At 47.3% G+C, this 22,066-nt stretch overlaps 1 protein-coding gene across 47 annotated transcripts in view; it reads left to right on the top strand.

The window, feature by feature from the left end:
- Tcf7l2 (transcription factor 7 like 2) overlaps window positions 1-22,066 on the top strand; it is a 208,076-nt gene that overhangs the window by 84,038 nt on the left and 101,972 nt on the right. For 44 of the 47 annotated variants that reach the window (XM_050149200.1, XM_050149205.1, XM_050149174.1 and 41 more), the window contains one exon: window positions 10,273-10,374. In XM_050149200.1, the coding sequence (XP_050005157.1) occupies window positions 10,273-10,374 (102 nt within the window). Of the gene's footprint in view, window positions 1-9,325; window positions 10,069-10,272; window positions 10,375-22,066 lie in introns of those variants that run through there. The other 3 variants (XM_050149308.1, XM_050149299.1, XM_050149369.1) reach the window with 2 other exon arrangements.

The following is a 22,066-nucleotide window of genomic DNA, read 5'->3' as shown; positions in this document are numbered from 1 at the left end:
AATGTTTATTTCCTTGCTCTCTAGGAGGGATTTGGAAAGCGCAGTAATCCTGGGTTAGGAGTAATTTGTTACAGCAAGATGATACTTGACTGGCAGGCTGCTCTGGCCGAGGCAGCAGAGATGAGCAGGCGGGGGTCGGGGGCCCACAGAAGGTCAGACATCTCTACCGGACCCGGGGCTCTTTCTTCCCAGTGCAAAATTAACCAGAGGCACTGCTGACCCCAGGCTCCCTGGGTGTAGGGTTAGAAAGCATCCTTGCTACAAGCCGGTCACAGCTAGAAACCGACAATAAAAGTTGGGAAGGGGAGACCTCCTTGGAGCCACTGACCCCTTTCAGATGTGACAAGGGGGAAAAGTGCAAAGGAGAATGCATTTAGGGCTGCAATTTCAGCTGGAATTGGAAGTGGGGGCCCGGTTGCCTTGTATTTGTTTCCTGTGCGGGCTGGATGAAGTGAGTCACTTCTTTCTTCCACTGCCAGTTTGGGGCTGTCTTCTGTCATGGCGGATGGGGGGATTATGGTATGGGGATCGAGACTCTGCTCGGGGAAGTTTGAGCCTTGAGTGCCCCAAGACACAGAAATAAAGGAATTAAGAAAAGTTTTGATTAAACAAATCAGCAGCAACTGAACGATTTAAAAATTAAAATTATCTTCTCAGAAGAGCAAGACCCATCACTCAGTCCCTCAACCTCTCAGGTTCCATGTCTCCTTGAGAGGCCTGTCGTTTTAAATCCTCTGAATAGTTGGAAGAAAAAAAATTCTAAATATTAACTGTCTCCACTGTGTAATTTCCCTCCTTTATTTTATTTCTGTAGTTTATCTTTTTAAGCTTATTTTTGTTTTTTTAAAATTTTACATGGATTGATTGACTGTGTGCATACGTGCCATGATGAGTGTGTGAGGTTGGGGGACAGCTGTGGGAGAGAGGTCTCACTTTCTGTGTGGGTCCTGGGGTCAAACCAGGTGGTCAGGCTGCCAGCAGTGTTTCAATCCACAGGGCCATCTTGCCGGCCCATTGTATCTGGGAGGAAGCTGGTGCAGGTCTGACAGACACTTGGTCTGTTGACTTGGCCATTTCTCCAGGCATTTCCTGTGTGCCCTTCTGCCCTGTACCCTTCTGCGCGGTGTGTCTTTCCGCGTGTGCCCTTCCGCCTTGCTCCTCCCCAACGGCACCTTTCATTCAAGACCGACTGTGCCCTGTGGCTCTTGTTTTTGTGATTCCCCCCTCCCCTTGCCAGAGACCCAGCCGACCAGCTTCCCCTTTCTCTGTCCCATCATTGATATGGTGTGGCTTGGAGGGGGAGTGTGTTCTCCCCTCCCCCCTGAGTCTCCTGACTGTGGTGATGAGACACAGCCATCAAACCACCGGCACCTTCTCTTAAAACAACTACTTTAAATTGGGATATTATTCCCGTACTTCAAAATGTATCTGTTTAAAGCCCACAGCCAGGGTTGGTCAGAGGGTCAAGAAGTCAAGAGCTACCGGTGCCCTTGTGGGAGACCAGAGTTCGATTCCTACCACCTGTGACAGATGGCGCACAACCACCTTTAACTCGGCTCCTGGGAATCAGGTGCCCTCTTCTGGACTCTGTGGATGCCTTCATACACCTGCACACACACACACACACACACACACACACACACACACACACGCACGCACGCACACACACACGCACGCACGCAGAGAGAGAGAGAATATAAATTTTAAAAAAGTAGAGGACACAATTCATTGGTTTTTAGAATGCTCACAGGGTCACTGGTACTCTATTTCTGGGAGATTTGATCCTTTATAAAGAATGCCCATTTTCCCTAGCTGGCATTCCCCCACCCCTTTCTCCTCAGCTCCTGTGTGTTTTATGTAAATGGAAGAACACATGTGTGTTGCTCCCTCCCCTCTCCCCTACTTTTTTGTCTGCCTACTTTAGAATAGCATAGAATGTATCCAGGCATGCCCAGGGTGTAGCATGCATCAGTATGCTGACTTTTTCCTTGGATAATACTCTGTTTTGTGAGTGTAGCACACTTCAGCGATCTGGTTTTAGTATTCTACAGACTGAAAGGCGTGGTGCCTTTTAGTTCAGGACAGCCAGCCCACTGCTTAGCTCCTAGCAGTGCCCACGCTTGCTCCCTAGACTTTTCTGTGTCTTCCGGTTGATTTTTCTGTCTGCAGATGGCCTGTGTCTCTCTTGCCATGTTGTGGAGGCACAGGTGGTAAGTCAGACATTCCAATTAACTGTTCTTGGCCTTTCTATAAAATAAAAACGGTGGTGGCTGCAATCGGTTGATTGTAAAATGAGACATCGTAAGTGTTTTCTGCCTAAAGGTGACCCTTCTCTGGTCTGCCTGTTCATGGGAGGTTCCTGCAGGGGCTTGCAGGCAAGAGGTCAGTTAATCAGTGGTTGGGGGGCTCAGGAAAGGATCCTTGTGGCTCTGGCTGGAGGCTGGATCATGATCTGGGAGAGCTTATGTCCTCTAAGCTGGGTCAGGGATTTAGATACTGGAAACATTGACTTAGCATTCGTGGCTCTTTTCTCTGGTTGGAGCTTGGTGGGCATAGACACCTGGTAGAAGAGCAGAGAAGGGAGTTAGGAGATGAGCCTGGAGGGAACAGAAAAAGGTGGTAGCCCGAAGCCCTGTGTCTGTGTCTGCCATGGGACCAGCCTTGTGTCTTGTAGTAAGCTGGGTCCCATCTGATTGGCCTGAGTTCCTTCTTGTACAAATGCTAGTTAGTTCTCCATCCACTTCCCCTTCATTTCGCAGGCTTAGTCTTGATGTAGCGGTCACTGCCGAGGTATCTCAGCGGTGAGTATTGCTGAGTACTGTTCTATTCCTGTGGTGGAAGCCGAGGTAGCTCAGCGGTGAGTTGCTGAGAACTGTTCTGTTCCTGTGATGGAAGCCAACCACAGCATTTCATTTACCTTCTTTAAAATGAATGACACACGGAAACAAAGGCTAATCTGTTGGGCCCTAGCATCTATCTGCACGTAGCTTTTTCTCTTGGTCATTTTTTGTGCGAAGTGGTACGGTGCTTTTAAGAGAAACTCCTTGAGTTTCCGCTGTGTTGGGTTTTATTACAGAATGAACAAAGCCAAAGCCAAGACCCGACCAAATGCTACCATCTCACCAGCTCTCGTGGCTCCATTCCTTGGTTGACTTTGGAGAACATTCAGCTTCTCCTTGTTGCGTCCAGAGTGTGTGCTCATCATGCTGAACCCCAAACCGGAAATCACAGATGCCCGCATCTCGTCATGCTTTATAGACAATAAGACCTTTAAAGATAGAACCACTGTGGATTGTGTGCAATAGGTCTAGCTCTGGAGTTTGTAATCACCTGTACCACTGGTTCTCAATCTGTGGGTCTTGACTCCTTGGCATATAACACAGTTACATATAATTCATAACAGTAGCAGAGTTAGTTATGAAGTAGCAACAAAGTAATTTTATGGTTGAGAGTCACAAGTTCCGCAAATGGGGATCTGTGTTACAGGGTGGAAGCATTAGGAGGGTGAGAACCCCTGTCCTGTACCTTCTGCTGAGGAAGCTGTGGAAGCATAACAGGCCTTACAGTGACAGCCTAGGAAGCTCCGAAGGGACTTCTGGAACGTTCCATGTATTTTCAGTGTCAGTATAGTTGATGGATGGTAACTTTCTATATAGACAGAACATTGAACAAACCTAATTTTACCACAGCTGTTCACATTTTTACCATTGTAGATAAGCTGAGATGTCTTGCTTACCAGGAAAAACCCTGCTTCTTCTTAGGGGATGGGCTGGATTGTTTTCTTTCCCATTCCCCAAAAATGAAGAAGGGTCAGAAAGGGTCATCCAGGTTTACTCTTGAGGAGTGTGTGTGTGTGTGTGTGTGTGTGTGTGTGTGTGTGTATGTGTCTGTGTGTGTCGTTGTGTGTGCCTGTGTGTGAGAGTGTGTGTGTATATCTCTGTGGTGTATGTGAGTATCTGTGTGAGCTATGTGTGCTGTGTTTGAGTATGTGTGTGTGTGTGTGTGTGTGTGTGTGTGAGTACGAGTGAGTGTACGTGTGTGTCTATGTTCCTCCTTACAGCCTGACCTCCTGAAGAGACCCAGAGATGATTGCTATTGAGAAAGTATTCCAACAGCCTGTTTGCTTATTTCTGGTACTTTCTTCTTTGAGCTAAGTGGCTTCTGGTGGTGTTTTCTTTAGTAAGGTTTGGCACGTAGTCACCTCTCTTTCTGTCCTGTGTTGCCTATTGGCAGGGGAGTCAGCATCTGGCCCATGCCGCTTTGAGGGGAGGACTTCATGATTTTGGACATGGTGGACCATGGGTGACCCTTCCCTTCCTTTGGGACGTGTCTGACATTTCATTAGAAATAAGACATTTGCAGCTTCCTGTTACCAGTGCGCTAGGCGATCTTGTCAGTGGGGATCCATTGAGGGGCCACTGTGAAGATGGATCCAGACTAATTAGATTTCATGAGAAATAGATTTTCCTAGTCAGAATCGGCTTGAGTTGCAAAGGGGCGGCTGTCACTTGTTTTTGCTAATCGTCTGGGCTGACTGCTGACTCTGGACCTTTCTTTTCTGGAAGAGGCAGTTTCACTTTCCTTGTCTTGTGTGTGCTTCTGTGCTTGTGTGTGTAGTGCTCATGGAGGGAGGCAAGAAGTCACACTCGGGTTTTCTTCCTCAGGCCCCATCTACTTTTTTTAGACACAGTCTCTTACTGGCCTAGAACTCACTACGTAGGCCCGGCTGGTTGATCCACGAGCCTCGGGGTTCCGATGCCTCCCTCCTCACGGGATTGTAAGTGCTTGTCACCGCGCTGTGCCTGCTGTGCCAGCTCCTGTCAGCGAATCCAGGCAGAGCCACCCCCCTAACCCCGAGCTTCAATTTCCCTGAACAAAGTATTTCCTCACTGTTCCCCTAACCACCTCGAGCATTGTCTTTTGTGCAAGCCCGTGACTGTTGGCATCTGTTGGTGGAGAGCAGAGGAGTGGGCACCATGGGGCCTTCATTCCAGCCTTGTCTTAAGGGAACGTTCTGGAGACAGGAAGTAGACAGTTGCTCTCAAAGCGCCGAGATCATTTCTCTGTGCCCTGAGGACAGCCCACCTGTTGCTCTCTTGGGGATGATCTGATCTGTTGTTACCTGATACACTGCCTCTGGGGAGTGATGAGCCCTTCCCAGTCAGAACTGCTCAGTGATTTCTAGAACTTCCATCTTGACAGTAGAGGTAGGTGACGGCTTTGGAATGGTGGTCTGTGTGTGACTGCGTGCCTTGGACAGGCCAGATTTTTGCTATTGTTTTATTTGACAGAGGCTCTCATTATGTACCTCTGGCTCTATCGGAACTTGCTGTGTAGGCCAGATAGGCGTATTCCCGAAATCCAGCTACAATTCAAGGTGTGAGCCACATACAACATCCCACGCAGGTTCTTTTGTAATCCTTAAAACACAAGCCTGCCTGTGACATCTCAGTTTAAAATGCTGCCTTTGAGCCATGGGACACGCTTTCTTACATGACTGTATTCGAATGTCCGGACCAGTGCACACGTAGGTCACGGCTGGCTTGCATCTGTGTTCAGATGGTTTGAAAGTGAAGAATAACACTGCTTTAATTAGTGTGAATTAATTTCTTATTTTTGAGTTTTATTATTTATAAATGATTCAAGAAATCAAGTCTTCTAGAAGCCTGGTATCCATGTCGTGTGGCTCAGATTCCAGCGGTCTGAGGTGCTTCTTCTGACCTCCGTGCCTGAACTTGTGTGCCCTTATCCCCCGCAGACTCACACAAAGGCATACAATTAAAAAAATAAAATGAATCTAAAAAGAAAAAAAAGCATAAGAAGAATAGTATCTCTAGGTACAGAAAGTTCAGATACCAGTGTCGTTTAAATGCAGTTTATTGGAGTGCATGGGCCATAACACGCATAACATAACACAACACAACACAACCCAACACAACCCAACCCAACCCAACACAACCCAACACAACACAACATAACATACCTCAACATACCACAACACAACATGACCCAACCCAACCCAACCCAACACAACCCAACACAACACAACCCAACACAACATAACATACCACAACATACCACAACACAACATAACACAACCTAACACAACACAACATAATATACCACAACATACCACAACACAACACAACCCAACACAACACAACACAACATAACATACCACAACATACCACAACACAACCTAACACAACACAACCTAACACAACATAACGTAACCCAACCTAATGTAAAACATCCATGGATGTTTACCTAACATAAAACAGCCTGGAGTTGCTTTCAAGTTACAACGGTGAGCATGGTCATAGACCACAGAGCCTGAGATAGTCACTATCTGACGAGCCCCGCCCTGAATAAATAAGGGGGTGGAGCCAGTCTCCACTCGCCTGTCCATCTGTGGGACGGGTAAATGAAAGGAAGTGCTGGGAAGCCTGCTGGTCCGGTGAGGGGCCGGCGGCTCTGAAAGAGTCTGTTTGGAAGCTCTTCCCCGTCAGCTTCTGGTTTTTCCTTTTATTGGAGGAAGTGGAAGAAGGAAGACAATTAGAGATGCTTACATTCTCTCTCTGTCTCTCTCTGTCTCTCTCTCTCTCTGTCTCTCTCTGTCTCTCTCTCTGTGTGTGTGTGTGTGTGTGTGTGTGTATGGAGATTATCAGTGAACTTTAAGTGTCTACTTCAATCACTATCCATATTGTTGTTGTTATCTTGAGACAGGATGTCAGACTGAACTTGGGGTTAGACTGTCCGGCCACTGCGACCCAGGGGAGGGGCTGTCCTTCTTCCCCTACCTCTCCACACTGATTTTACAGGTGTTCCCTGGGTCTGAACTCAAGTCTTCACGCTTGCGTGGCAAGCGCATTACTGACCGAGTCATCTCCCTGGTTCTTCCTTTTGTTGACGAATCAGCAGTATTTTGAGCTCTGACTCCTTGCAGACCCTTGGCATTGTATTTATCCCATGAGCCTTTGCCCACAGGTCCTAAACTTAGCCTTCAGCTCCTAGAGCTACAGCATAAAACATGATTTGGAGGAGGGCCTAATGGGGCAAATTCAGAACACTATTATTAAACAAAAGATGAAATGCTTAAGCCAAGATGGCCTTATTAGCATTATTATTATTATTTTTGACTAAATGAAAGCTGAGCAGACCCGTTTCAACAGTTCTCAATGTAGGAATTCCCTCAGCCCCTTTGATTGCCGTTTGTTGAAAAGTTTAATGCTTTTGTAGGCAATTTATAATTTCCATGTGGAGCGCTCGAGAGGAAGCGAGCAGGAGCCCAGTGTTGTTTTTATTCTAGGATGGTGGAGATATTTTTCCCCCCTGAAGGATATAAACCTGCAGTGGAGCCTGGACAAGAGAGATGGTCCAGCTCCTCTGTGAATCTCCATTGCATGTCTTCCTTTAGGAGAGCAGAATAGAATTTCTCACGGCTTAATGTCTCCAGGAAGGAAGAGATTTTCCTTTAGGCTGTAATTGTACCTAATTTCCTCCTTCGTCCCTTTATGTATTTATTTTCCCTATTACTCAGATGAAGGAACCAGGGAGCATCACTTTGGGAAGAAGTTAATGTCTTCCTTTAAAATAAAAATCCCAACATAAATGTTTGCTTTCCCAAAAGAAGCCCTGTCACCCAGCATGCAGGTTAGGAATCTAGAGTGAGCATGGATTTGTGGGTGCCTGGCTGCAATGGTATCAAGTTGTGCCCAAAAGGAGCATTGGAGGCTGTCGTTGCGGCGTCCCCGCCAGCCGGCAGGGCCAGGGGCTGTCCTCCACCATCTGGGTTTGGTTAACTCTCTCTGGGCAGCAGGGGTGACTCTCATTTCCTCCAACCAGTAATGTTATATAGGCAGCGGGCCTGCGCTGCCCTGACATAATTGAAAATTATGTGTATTGTAGGCTCAGAGCGCTGAAATGTAGGCTCATAAAAATATGTGGTGCAGGTAGCCTATGGAGATTGGAACACAATGAAGCTTTTATGTACGCTAAGAATTAGAAGTCTCGGAGTTGATAGTGCATTCTGAGGGTGATAGTTCTTGCGTGGGTTCCTCAGGGCTAGCCTGTCACCTTAAACCAAGCCTACATGTTCTAATTCAATAGAGCTGGCATCGGGATGCAATCAGATCTCCTTTACAGATGGTCCGAGATGCAAACGTCTCCACTCATCAGACCCTCCCGTTGGAGCATAGCGGGAGGTGTGGGTGTGTCTGTCCGCTTTGCAGTTTCTTCTGTGGGTTGCTGTGAGATGGAGAGGTAGTGCTGGCCAGGGTTCATTTCTGGTTGGCCTCAAGGAAATGACTCTATTGAGTGGTTTTGACCGAGGCAGCCCCTGTAGTTATGTGGCAAGTGTGAATGGGAAGAAGTCAGGGTGAGACAGGGCAGAATAGCTTCCCAGAGCCTCTTGGCTCGGAGTCAGGGCTTGAGGATACCTTGGGAATTCTGTCTTCAGTGGTTTTAAACTTAGGGTTATCCTGGCTCCAGTTTGGAAGTGGTTTGGTTGTAAAGAGGAAAGGAAGGGGCTTGCTAGGATTCAATGCCTAGAATCCTAATTTCTTTCAATATTCGGGCAGATCTATTTTTCTGTCACACATATGGCAACCCCTCCGATTAGTAAAAAGCAGCTAGAGATCGGTAGGAACAGCTTTGGTGGAAGATCTTGTCAGGCTAAAACTTTACCAGGGAGGGTTTTTGGTACAAGTCTCCTGAGCTGTAGAAGATGAACCCACCATGCATGGATCTAGGCAGGAAAAGCAGACGGCAGCTGTTGGGCTCCGATCACCCCGCCTTAGGCGTAACCACGTTTGGTTTTAGTTTGCCAAACAGGCATGTCTCTGAGCAACATGCACTTGTTTTCAGATACCTTTGACCTCTCTGTTCCCACATGGAGTCTGAGCAAAGTTTCTTCCTGGACAGTCCTTTGCTGTCTTTTCTTTCTACAGAAGTCCTAAAGACATAGCTACATCTACTTGGTATAGCAGTTTGTCAGAAACTCTGCTATCTTTCTTGGCATTACCTGGGCATGGCTGCCCACATTCTGCTTCGAGCTAGTGGTATGTGTGCTAGCTGCCTCACCAGTATGCACTTCCCAAGGGCAGACATCTCATGAGCCTCCTTATTCTCGGCAGGGTGAACAGACACAAAGCAATTTTCCATAGTGTTCATTGACTACACAACTCTGGAACTGAGTAGGGAAAGGTACTTGCCACCAAGCCCGATGACGTGAGCTTGATCCTTTGAACTCTCATGGTGGAAGGGGAGAACGGACTGCCGCGAGTTGTTCTCTGAACCCCGCCTGTGACCCACGACACCCCTCCACGTGCATTCATTTTTATAAAATGAATATTAAGACTAGTCAGTTTGCTTCAAGTCTCTGGAACGATGAAGACTGCTCTTTATGTGCCCTCTAAGCAATACTGATGCCAAGTCACAAGAGATTTAGAATTCACATGCCCTTAGGGGATCTGGAGCATCACCACACTGAACAAAGGACGTCGCCTCAGTTTCCCCATCTGTCAAACTAAAGAGGCATTAGGCCAGTTGGTCTCGCGCCATCCTCGGACCGCCGCTCCGTCGATTTCAACAGAAGTAGCTGGTTTTGTGCCTTCTCCTGCTCCAGAGAAAGGCAGGGAGGGATGTATTGACTCATCCTTTCATTTTACCCTCGTGCTAAATTCTGCCCAAATGTAAGAATTGCTCTGTTCTTTTGAAAAGACTGTGTAAATTGCACTGTGCCCTGGGTGTATGTCTACTGCCATGAAGTACTTCAGTTGTCCATGTCTTGGGGTCGGTTGAGGAGTGCTGTGTGTGGTCATGACTGGACGCCCTCTGCGTGTGAAGGAAGTGAAGGATGACACTGTTTTAAAGATGAAGGCTGCCGGAAGAGCAGGGGGTCTAGGGGGTCTTCTAGGACTTTTCTGGCTGAGGTTCTGTTTTGGCTTTCTGTCTTCGCCCCTTCTTTGCTCCCCTGCACCCTTCTTCCCTCCACTACCCATCTCTTGCCTCCATCACTTCCCTCTGAAGAAGGTTGCACTATTGAACCCCCTTTCCAGGAGCCACCCCGTAAGTTACATTGCAAAGACAAGACTGTGCCTGTTAGTGATGTTGATTTTCTGCATTTGAACTTACTCATACCTTTGCATGTTTTTAGATTGTTCTTTCTTTCTTTTTCACTTTCCGATGTAAATAATGCACACAATGCGTATTTCTTGGTAACTAACTTGCCTCCTCTCCTTCCCTGAATGAATTGTTTCCCTTTATTCCCAGTATCTGCAGATGAAATGGCCGCTGCTCGATGTCCAAGCAGGAAGCCTCCAGAGCAGACAAGCCCTCAAGGATGCACGCTCCCCCTCGCCCGCACACATCGTGGTGAGTGTTTCTCAGTGGCACCCTTTCTTGGGGACAAAGAGTAGATACTTTCCTTTTTTTTTTTTTCCTTTTTCTTTTGATGATGAAAACTTGTATTTGTCAGTTCTTTGAGAAAATGTTTTTCTGGAGATTAGCTTTGCGTATGGTCTGTGTGACAAGTTCTTCCTCCCCCGTGATGGTACCACAGCGAATGTCACGAGGAAATTTCCCGAGCCTTCCTTCCCCACGTTGCTCTGTGTTCTGGGTTAGACACTAGACTTGTGGGCGTCTGTTGAGAGGATGCATCCTCCCTGGATCGGGGAAACTACGGATGGTTCTGAACCAATTGTTTAGAAAAAAAAATGCATTTTAGGGGAAGCAAGGCTGCAAGAAAGATGAGGGAAAAAAAGGGAGTCCTTGGTCTGAAATTTCCATCCGCCCTATTTATCTTGATATGTACTAGAGAGTAACACTCTACATGAAGACTGACAAATGATCTGAGCTGACTGACTGCAAGCCTAGAGTAGAAATGAACTTAGAGAGGCCCAAATTAAACTTAATCCGTGCACCCACAGCTTTGAAAGCATGTGGGCGCCACACAGAAAACATTTGTTTTTGCTCAGACTACAGCATCAAGTCTGTGTCAACATATATTTTTAATGCACCTTCCTGGCGTATCGTAGGCTACGAAAGTCAATAAATTAGCCTCCCGAGAAGGTGGCTCAGCCTTATTAGAATATCTATTTCCTTCTCTATATTTATACCATGAGCTGGACTTCAGACGTTTGAAATAATTAATGAAAGACATATTTTTATAATGAATTCATGACAGGTAGAATTATGCAAAGCAGGAGATAATTCATACATTTTTTATTTACGCTATCACAAATGTTGCCCATTAGTCTGTTTGGCTTCTACATTACTCAGAATCTTTAAAAAAATTGCAAAATGATTTAAAGTAGAAAAACCTTAAGATGCATTTTGTCAGATTTCAGGCCACCTCCTGATTTGGTAGCTTGGTCTAATTGATTATATATTATTGAATGAGTTAGGCCTCAGTTGTATGTGTATATATCAGAACATAATTTATTTCTGTAAAACTGCATTTGGAACCTTGACTGGTGGAAATGTCTTAACTTCTCATGGTATAAATAGGGCTTGAGGAAGAAGGCTGACATTTGCTAGAAGTCTTCTCTCTTCCAGCCCCACGGTCAAATGAATGCTCAGGGCTGGAGGTGATAGCCTTAGACAGCTTTATGCCCAATCTGATGTCAGGAGAGGAAACCGAGGCCCAGAGATGCCTTAAGTGAACTGCCCAATGTCATATGCCGACATAGAAGCTGGGGCAAAGGCTGGATCCAGCTCTTTGTGCCCTTTTGGGAACCTTCTGGTACATTCTCTTTTGTGAGAGGTGAGAGCAAGGCTCGTGGCTGGCTCTTGTTGACTGTAAGCTGCTGGCCATCAGCAACTGACGAGAGTGAGGGTGAAGAAGCTCTTGGTGTGGGTGCTGATTCAGGTTTCTCTGGAACATCAAATGCCATGTTAGAAAAGACAATCTTCACACATGGTTATGGGATCCAAGCATGTGATGCTGGTAGGGTTTATGGTCTCCTAAGCCAATGCATTCCCCAGCATCTGCCCAAACTTTGGAATTGATTTCTCTCCCCTTGGAAGCTCTCCCTAGAGGTTTCCCCACATTTTACCTGCAGACAAGGCAGCCTCTGCAAACCCACCCCAGTTCAGAGTGTGCACAACTCTGGTAGTGAAGGATCATAGGCCATAGCAGCACTGAGCAAGACCCTCATCCAAGTGTGAGTGGTCACAACTGTCCCCTCTTGTCCTGCATAAATCCGGTGAGAACAGCTGCCACAGCTGGGGTCGTCAGAGTCTTATTTCCTTGGTGGAAATGGACAGTCTGTAGATGGTGGGGAAGGGGTCTTTGCAGAACCAGTGTGAATCTTGGCAAGGGACTCAGAGGGGAAACTGAGGCTCCTTTTCCTCTACTGTTTTCTAGAAGGCACATTACCATATGTCCACCACTCGGGAATACCCATTTCACCTTTAGGTTGGCCGTGGTCACAAAGCCTTGTTTGCTGACTGCTGTGCCCTTAGGGACCGGGGGACTAGTCATGTGGTGGAGGTTATAGGTTTGTGGGGAAAGGTGGCCCTGGGAGCTGAGGAGAAGGGGAAAAGCTCTAAGTTTGGTCAATAGGAGACCACATTTGGAAAATAATTATCTTCTCACTGGATACGGAGCTGTGTGTCAACCCAAACCACCCACACCACAGCGGGCGCAGCGGCTGAGTCAGCCCCGAGAACTTTCTGCACTGTGGCTCATGCATCATTTGGGTTTCTGTACGGCTTCACAGTGGCCGGAGGGGTTTGTTTGTGTTTGTATTTGGTCGCGAATGTCAGCTTTCCTCCTCACCCTCAGGTCTCCATCCTGTTAGACACAGTGTCGTCATATCATAGCACAGAACCAGACGCATTTCAAAATAGCCTTCTACGGACTGTTTCCCAATTTCTCTGAAATCTGGATTATTGTAACTCGTGGGCCGAGCTGTTTCCAAACTACTTCTGATGTTTCGCTGTACAAACAGGGAAGTGTTGGGGTTCCTTGTCACTCCCTTGAGGTCATGACTATCAGATTGCTCAGGAAACAGCTTTCCCCAGAGCCTCCACCTGGAAGAGAATCTTCACCTGGGAATTTCAAGTATTCTTAGTCTGGTTGAGCCCCCCCCCCCTGTGGTGGGAGGTTTCCATGCCGAATGAAGTTGATAGTTGATGTGGGGGGGCGGGAGAGACGGCTCAGCAGTTAAGAGCTTTCATTTACTGATCTACGGAGGACCTGGTCCTCCAGAGCCCACGTTAGGCGACTCACAGTTGCCTGAAACTCTAGTTCCAGGAGGTCTGATACCCGCTTCTGGCCTCCATGGGCATCTGCAAACACATTACTCACCCAGCACACATGCTAATATAATAATAATAATTAATAAACAACCTTAAAAAGTTAATGTGTGGAATGAATGTTCATGTTAGGACACAGGTGTGTCCTCACACCACACAGTGTGTGTTCATTCATCCATTACCTGGTGCTGGGGTTAGAACCAGAGGTTTTGTTCAGGCTAAGCAAACATTTTGTTACCGAGCCACAGTCTAGTCCTATCCAAGAATGCTTAAGCTGATCCTTCCCCATAAAATACCCATGCATCTTTTGCAGCATATCGTTTGTTAGACCCTGGTGATTCCCAATCTGTGTTCTGAGAAGAAAAGAAATAATTTCCTAGGGCTGCCTTGATTGGCTGGCGGAGACTCATCAGTCCCCTTGATTGGCTGCCAGAGACTCATCAGTCCCCTTGATTGGCTGCCAGAGACTCATCAGTCCCTTTGATTGGCTGGCCGGAGACTTATCAGTCCTGCAAGGAGTCAGTCCTTGCTCAGTCCCCCATACCCACTCTGTCCCACCACCCAATCCTGACTTTGTAAAACCTCAGAAATGCCTAGGAGCCCGTTCTAAGACCCTCCTCTCTTCAATTCCATTTTCTCATTGGTTCCATTTTGCTTTCTCTGACATTTCTGAAATTTATACTCTAATTCTTTTTTCTTCCTCTCATAAGTCGAAGGAGGAAGTGCAGGGCTCTGCTGGGTGGTAGTGTCTCATGCCAGGCTTGTACAGATTGCCTCCAGCTCCTGGAAGCCGTGGGGTTAGGACTTGCTCCCCCGGGTACCACCCCTGGTGCCTTTGCTATACAAAGACCTTCATTTAACTTTCTTTGTACCCAGAAAAGAAAAAAAAAAGATTCTAGACCCCAAATGGTGGTATTTTGGTCTAGCATGTATCTTACAACCCAGTAAAAAGGCTTCAAAAGTTTTTACAATTTTATCTCGGGGGTTTCCTTTTGAAGTCGGCGTGCAGTTTTACCTTGGGGTGGATTCTTCCTGTCTCTCTGTCTTGGTGTTTTGTTGTGTAATGAGCATCTAAGAGTGGGATGGGAGAGCAGGCTGAATCCCAGGAAGAAAGCCTGCCAGACAGTGGTGATACACATTTTTTTTTAATTGCTTAAATGTTGATGGCAAGTGGAAATCTTACAAGATGTAGCATAGCCAGGAGGACCTCACACAGGGTCTCTGCCCTCCGTGCTGACATTTCCAAGGGACACAGGGCTCAAGGAACTGGGAGCTTTTGCTTCTACAGAATCTAGGTGGACCTACTCCTTGTTAATTAAAAAACGACCTCAAGAACATTCTCTTTGTAGCTAAATACATGTGAAGGCTTCTAACTTTTTTTTTTTTTTTTTAATGTTCCCATGCCTACGGGGATCAACTACATGCCAGGAGGCTCTGTGGTAGAAAGATGTCAAGGCTGGCAAAACATTGTGGAGTGTGCCTAGGAAGATTACAGGGCCCCTGCAGGTGTGACCGTGGAACCCCGGCTGTGACTAGGAAGTGGGTGGGGATTACTGGACATTTAAGATGGTTAAATGGTGCAGTGGAATAGGAGGGGTGACTTCTCCCATTCTGTGGCATGCTAGGCTGATGACGACAATTGTCACCACTTAATTGGGTATTTAAAAATGGCGAGTCTCGAAGATTCTAAATGTCCTTGTGTGGGTGTGTATTAAAGGGATGACAGAAGAGAGAATGAATTCGCGGGGTCCAGGTTCTAAGCCTGTCTACGGTGTACATGGATGGAAATAGCCCATCATAAGACATACGTTTCTACATTTCTTATGAGCCGACAGAAGCTAGAAGTATTAAAACTGGGATTTGGAAGATTTATGGAAGATGGCGTATGAAGCTGTAGAGAGGGCAAGAATAGGAGACCATGCTAGGCAGAAGGAAGAGAGTGCGTAGCTTCTACAGGAAAGAGTAGATGCAGAGAGAAACAGAGACAGCCTGGCTAAGGTAGAGACCCTGCTGCTGCGCCATCAGATCTATAAGGGGAATCACACAGGGATTGGTGATTGTGTTACGCTGCAGGCCCTGGGGACAATGGACATGGACAGAGTTGGATGGAACCGAAGGGGCCAGAGAATGCCATTCTCTGGGTGAAGCATGTTTGGGATAGAATAGCTCTTTGGTTTTTTTGTTGAGTGATTGTGCTTCTGTTGATTCAATCATGGACTCGTTCACGGGTGCTGAAAATACGTTGTGGTTGTTCTCTGTGTGGGAAGAAGCCTTCCAGACATTGAGGAAAATGACACCAGTGGCAATCAGTGATCCCAATGATGCCACAGAGGATTGTGCTGGGTGGCGCTCTGAGTTCATTTGAGATGTTCCAGCCTTCTGCCGAGGGGTTGTGTTCACAGGAGGACTCAGGCTTCACTCGGGGTGGGAGTCAGGGTACGGAACAAGGCCAGTGGGCCCCAGCACCCCATCTTCCTGGCCCTGAGTAGACGGCTGAGAGCAGCTGAGTAGATGGGGGTTCTAAAACATTCTGGACACGCTACTTCCCAAACTGTCAGTGAGCATGCCAGTGGGAGCTCCCATTCCCCCGGTGCCGGGGTGTGGTCCTAGGAGCCCTGCCAGTTTCTAGGGTGTCTGAGATGTGGCTTCTCGTGGTGGAGACGGTAGCTATCGCAAAGGACTCCTTGGCACCGTGCAGGACAGGGTCTATGTGTACTTGTTTCTGTGGAGAACGGTGGCTTTTAGGTGAGGAGTGAGAACCTATACTGAGTCTCCCTACCCTCCTGTGGACTGTCTTCATCCCCTCTGCTAAGTATGTATTTACCTTTCTTGTTATTTATTTAATCCACTTATCCGTGACTCAGCCAGGCTTTCTAGAACACCCGGCCTGTGTTTCCTGGGAACAGCTGAGTCAGAACCATCCCATTTCACAGACAAGGCTGTACTGAGCATGTCTGTTCTGTCTATTAAACAAGCCATCAACACTGCACACTGCCCTGTGATTTTTATGAGGACAATTAGCGCAGAGAACTAGACCCCCAGGCTTTCTTTTGGAGGGCAAAGAAGCCACAGATAGCATCACTGCGCTCTGAAGAATGTGTGTAGCCAAGTCCCCAAAGTGCATGCTTGGGCTGGGGTCATGGTGGAGTTCCAGGTCAAACGGCTAAATCATCCTTAGGTACTTAATGATTCTCTAACGTTCTTGAGTTTTGGGTTCTGGTGTAGTAGCCGCCCACCGTGGTGGCAGAACTGGTGTCATAGGATTCTGTAACCTCGGTGTAACCCCTTCCTTCAGAGTAGATTCAAGGCTTAAGGGCCGTGGAATCCCATCTCAGGCCTCCTATTGCCTCTGTGTTGTAGCTTCATTGCTGTTTGGTAGTTGACTCTTGTCCTAGAGACTCTGGCATAGGAAGGAAGCATCCTAAGGAGACTGTTTAGCTGTTTGGTTTTGGCACCACATGGCCTCCGTGGGAGTGTAGTCCTCATTGTGCCCTGGAATGCCTCTCCCTGAAGCACTGGCTCCTTGTTGCCTATACATGCCGAAGATGCTGTTATCCTGACCCCAAGAACAACTTTTTTCCTTAGAATTTCCCTGTTCACCTCTTACTCATATCACTGGGGGCTGACAAACCCGACTATTTAAGAACGGAAATTGCTCATATTTTAATTACAAACCATTCTACCTCGAGGGAGAATAAAGCCACTTGTTCCCAATGCAAGTGCATTGGTGTTTCTCCCACACGTGTGTCTGTGTGAGGGTGCTGGATCCCTCGGGACTGGGGTCACAGACCGTTGTGAGCTGCCGTGTGGGTGCTAGAACCCGAACCTAGGTCCTCTGGACGTGCAGCCCATGCTCTTAACCGCTGAGACATTGCTCCAGCCGTGTGATAGGAATTTTTAAGTGAACGTAGCTTCTTTTTTCATAGATTTTGTGCCTATTGTGGACAGGTGGAAAACCACCCATAGCTCGGATATTTGTTTCCCTTTAGGTTTTTTTCCTTCTGACCATGTTGATATTTCTTCTTAACATTCTGTAGCTCCCAGCTTCAATGGCTCCAGCTTTGTCTTTATTTATAACAAAAATTACCAAAGTCAGTAAGTACTTCTCCATGTCATTACAATTCTTAAGGCTTTTAATGACCCATCGGAGCCTCTAATGTGATTTTGCCCTGATTTATAAGATTGATGCCGCGTTGTTCTTCCTTTATGTCATGTTTTGTTTCTGCTTTCGCTAGATCCCTCGTGGCGATGGTGTTTACGTGTCTGTGTCCTCCCCTGTCTCTTTCCTTTTGGGATAGATTTGGAGGAAGAATTTAGATAAAGAACAGAGTTTTAAGAATTGCTCTTGAGGTCCATAGCCATGAATTATCTTCCCGAGAGTCTCCATTCTGCCGGTGTCACTGTAGTCCGGAGACTCGGTGTCAGTTTCCATGGTCAGAATGGTTTAATTCTCCGGGGGGGGGGGCATACAAAGGGAGAGGTTTATGTTTCCCTGGAAAGCTGGGCCCCTAACTCCCCTTGCCCCAGAACTGAAGCGATAAGGCCTCACCTTTCCTGCCTTCATGGTCTGTGCTACGCTTTCCCTGAGTCCCGGGTAGTCCTCTTAGCCAGTTCACGCAGGACATCTGCTTCTTCTGCGCTCCACCCCCAGCATGCTCAGCTTTTGCAGGGCGATTTCAGAGGCCCTGAGTGTACTGATAATCTTTGTTAATTAGTTTTTCATGTAATTATTTCTTTCATCTTTTTTTCCTTCCCTGTTGAGACAGAATGTTACTGTGTAGCCCAGGCTGGCCTCAAACTTTCAATTCTCCACTGTGGAGATCTAGGGTTACAGGTGCTGGGATGAGCATTTAGTTACAGTCTTGTTTTTAGAGGCTTCATCTCAGTGGGCAGAGTCATCTCAGAGGACGGAGTCATCTTAGTGGGCGGAGGGTATTCATTTGATGCCCTCTCTGAGCTTGGTCAGACCTCCCGATTGGGTTGTTGGGCAGACACACCCACTTTTCAGAGAGGCCATTGGCTCCCCTGTGAAAGCTATACCCAGAGTAAAAGGGGGAGGGCTGGCAGCCTGGCTTGGCTCTCTGCCATCTCTTCTAGCTGGGTCCTGGTGTGCTTTGGAGAAGCGTCTCTGGCAGATCCTGGCTAGCTAGTGTTTCCTGACATTTGTTTCCCAGAGTGTTTAATAAGGTTACTGGAAAAAAAAAAAAAGATTCTCTCTTAAAATAGGTTTAGCAAGCTCTGGGTCTCTCTCTGGGCCTTGGCTCTGCAGGAAGCTTCAGACCTTTTTGTAGAAGAGGGGGTGCTTCTCTGCTGAAGTCTACTTAGCATAAAGGGATAAGATGGGAACCCTCTTTGTGAAGCCGATTTGGTTTCAGCACCTGCTCTGTTTACTGAACACAGGAGCCTGTTTTAAGTTAACACGGGTCTTAGAGCCCAGCGCATGCTTTGGGCCGTGTTTATCTTTCCAGTATATAAGAAGAGTTCTTTCGGCACCCATCCATTCTGCTTGTTGCTTCTTGCCTTGCTGATTACTCTGTTTGGGGCCTGCTTATTTCTCCAACCAGACTGTAAGTTTCTTGAAGCCAGGGAGCCCCATGGCCCATTTCTCTGCATGTGGCTTCCTCCCCTCCCACTGCGGTGCTGTTAATTAAGCAGAAAACCAGTTTCTGGTAAAGAACTGGAGCTAATTTGGTTTGGACCCAGTGTGACTTCATCGTGCCCAGAGTGTTCGCAGTATCTCAGTTAGCCCATGGCTTCTCATGTGTCTGCTCTCTCTCTACCTAATGTGGTAGCATGTTTTTGGAGAGATATAATTTGGGGTTGTGATATGGGGCAGGGCTTGGCCAGGAACTTGAGAATCCATCCTTATACACTCCAGTTCACGGCCGAGCGTGTCTGATGGCTATGGTAGGACTTCCGTGGACATAGCTACAAGAAAGCTCCAAAAGTCAGGGTGTGGGGCTTCTGTCTCCTAATTTCCTAATTAGGGGTGCTCAAATGTGATACCCAGGGCTTGGTTATTGATGGGAAATGGTTGCAGATTGCTAATGTTTGCTCAAGTGTTTATGGGGTTTCTTTGTGATTGCAAGTTGTCTTTTCATCTTCCATAACACGGAACTATGTGTGGGAGTCAGTTCTGTCTACATACGGTGTGTGCGCATGCTTGTGTGTGTGTTCCTGATCCCTTTTTAACCCTTTACCATTGCTACACAGTCTAGTCTCACTTGTCTCTCACTTGGATGTGGCGCTGCCCTTCCCTCCCTCCCACATTTGTTACTTCCCCCGATAAATCCTTGAACCCCTGTAGTTGTTTCTACACTTATGATAGCCTTTGAAAACCTCATATATACCCCATAATATACTTCTGAAAATCTGGCCTAAATATCTATCATCTTAGGAAAAAGGCTCAGAGCAGCTACAAACAGACCCTTGTCTCTGCCAGTGGCTATAAGGTTGGTTCTGAGAACCAAGGACTGAGAATTGACAGCCCCAAGCCAGTTAAGTCCGGATACCCATCATGCTTTCTGCAGCCTGGGCACAAGAAGTCGGTGTGACAATATGACCAATGTCTTGGTTGCAGCACCCTCAGTGGGAGCCACATACCCCTGGTGGTGTGCATCCGTGAGCCCTGCCTCACCCTGAAGCTTCTCGTCCACCCAGCTGCAGGCTCTTGCAATCTCACGTCGCCGCTAAGCAGCTCCAGACAGCGTGATGCAATCTGTTTTCCAGCCCAGACCCGCAGAGAGGGTGGATCTGGGCAGTGATTAGGTGTATCACTGAGGCAGTTTAATGAGGTTGAGATGGGGGTCTCCGTGGGTTTCAGAGCAATGAGGGGAAAGGCCTCCTCTCCAAGGGTGCAAGCTTCCTGCTGCCCTTTCTCTTTCCATTTGTATCCACTGAGTTTGAGGGTGAGGAAAACAGTAAGTGGATAGGCAGGCTGAGGAAAGAAGGAGAAAACAGAGCCCAGCACAGCCTCGGGCCTGGTCCATCAGAGCTCTCCAGAGACTGGGTGGGTCTCGCCCCCTTATCTACATCTGCCTCGTTCACTTTCTGTGGCTTTTGATGTTAGGCCCAGCTCAGGGTTAAGAGAGGCTGTCCACGGAGTGTTTATCCCTAGCCTTTTGCTACTCAAGGAAGAAGTTGGCCTTGATGGGCATGGGGACAGAAATAAAATGCATGGATAAACAAACATACCTCATAATGAACTGAGGACATGGCTAGGTTTCCTGGGAAACCTTGTTGGAACTCAGGAACAAAAATAGTGTTTTGTTTTGAGACAGAATTTCATGCAGCTCATGTTCAGCCTCAAACTCATTGTGTAGCCCAGGAGACCTTGGACATCTGATCCTGCTGCCTGCAAGTCCCGAGTGCTGAGATTACAGGTGTGCACAGCCATCTCTGGTTTGTGCGGTCCTGGGGATTGAACCCGGGGCTTCTTGCATGTTAGCCAGACTTCCTGAGCTACATCTTCAGCCTTCTCCAATAGATTATTTGGGACATGGTAGCAGCCCTCTTCCCCTACAGCATAGTGGGGGTGATGTGGAGAACTGCATGACATCGTTACAGGCCTGGATGGGCACTAGACTGGGAGCAGCCAGTTCATCCGGATGCTCTGGGCAAGTACATTCCAGGGCTTTCCCTTAGGGCCCTTCCCACCCCATTTCTGCCAAGTGCTTGGCCCGCGTAGCCTTGGCGAACAGTGCATGGGGGCTATACTGTCCTTCTAGCCTGGGAACTGAGACTTTAGAATGGACTCGGTGCTGAGGTCACCTGTCTCCAGTCTCTCCATTGCCATTCTTCCTAACAACAACCTCACTTCCCTCCTCAATGTGGTGGGCTGTCCTTCCCGGTCTGTCTGATGAACACGAGGTTGGATGGGGGCACATAGGTGATGCAGGTTTGTGCATTTTTATACAGACAGCCTAAACCTGTGGCCTGTACTCACGTAGGCACATAGTGGCCATGGCGTGCACGTGCCCCTGGCCTGGAATGGAAGGCTGCCATTTGCAGAGGGCTAAAATGGGTGCAGGGAGAATGAGCGGACAGCACAATTTAATTCTATGTACCAGCTCTGGGCCTGGATTATCCCAGGGAGCCAACGCCTTAGCTGGTGGTTTTCTGTTGCCAACCCAGTTCTGATGGTTATTCAAGCCTTTAGGCTTATGATGTCATTTTTTTTTAATTTTTAGTTTTATTTCTCTCAGTAAAAGTTCTGGGTCATGGACCAGGTCTGCCACGATTGCACAGAGAAGCCCTCAGGTGCAGAGCACACTTGCCTCTCCAAGGACAGTTGCTTTGAGCTGGTCTCAGAGTTCCTGTAGGAAGGGGACAAATCGGGCCCCACACCCACATGAGCAACTCCTAAAGGGAGGCTTGTATGGGTATAGGAGTTTCTGGGATTTGTTCCTGTGGCCATGGGGAATTTTAAAAATGAAGTTTAGGTATTTTCATGAAATTCCTGATTTTATATTTTTAGATCCTCAGACTTTTTGTCTGGCATATTCATGGTTGCCAGAAAATTCTTTTCTTTTGTTTCTTTGTGACATTTACTTGCGTATTTTAGAAACATTGTTTTCTGATACAGATAATGGGTTGCCAGTGGAGAATTCTGTTGTTTCTCTTTCACTTACTGTGACTACTTTTCTATCTTTTGGAGACTGTGTCCATTTTTCATGAAAACATCACATTGTACAAAGGGTGATACAGTCGCAGCAAATACAGTCACAGCAAAACATGCAGACTGCTGTTCCCAGGCCCTGCTTATCCCTGCTAGCCCCGTAGTGTCTGCCTACGGTAGCAAGCACAG

Source organism: Alexandromys fortis, unplaced genomic scaffold (genome assembly GCF_014885135.2).
Source record: "Alexandromys fortis isolate MF-2015 unplaced genomic scaffold, M_Fortis_MF-2015_v1.1 scaffold_16, whole genome shotgun sequence".
Lineage (NCBI taxonomy): Eukaryota > Metazoa > Chordata > Mammalia > Rodentia > Cricetidae > Alexandromys > Alexandromys fortis.
The sequence above is the reverse complement of the archived record's forward strand: the minus strand, read 5'-3'. Positions and strand labels throughout refer to the sequence as shown.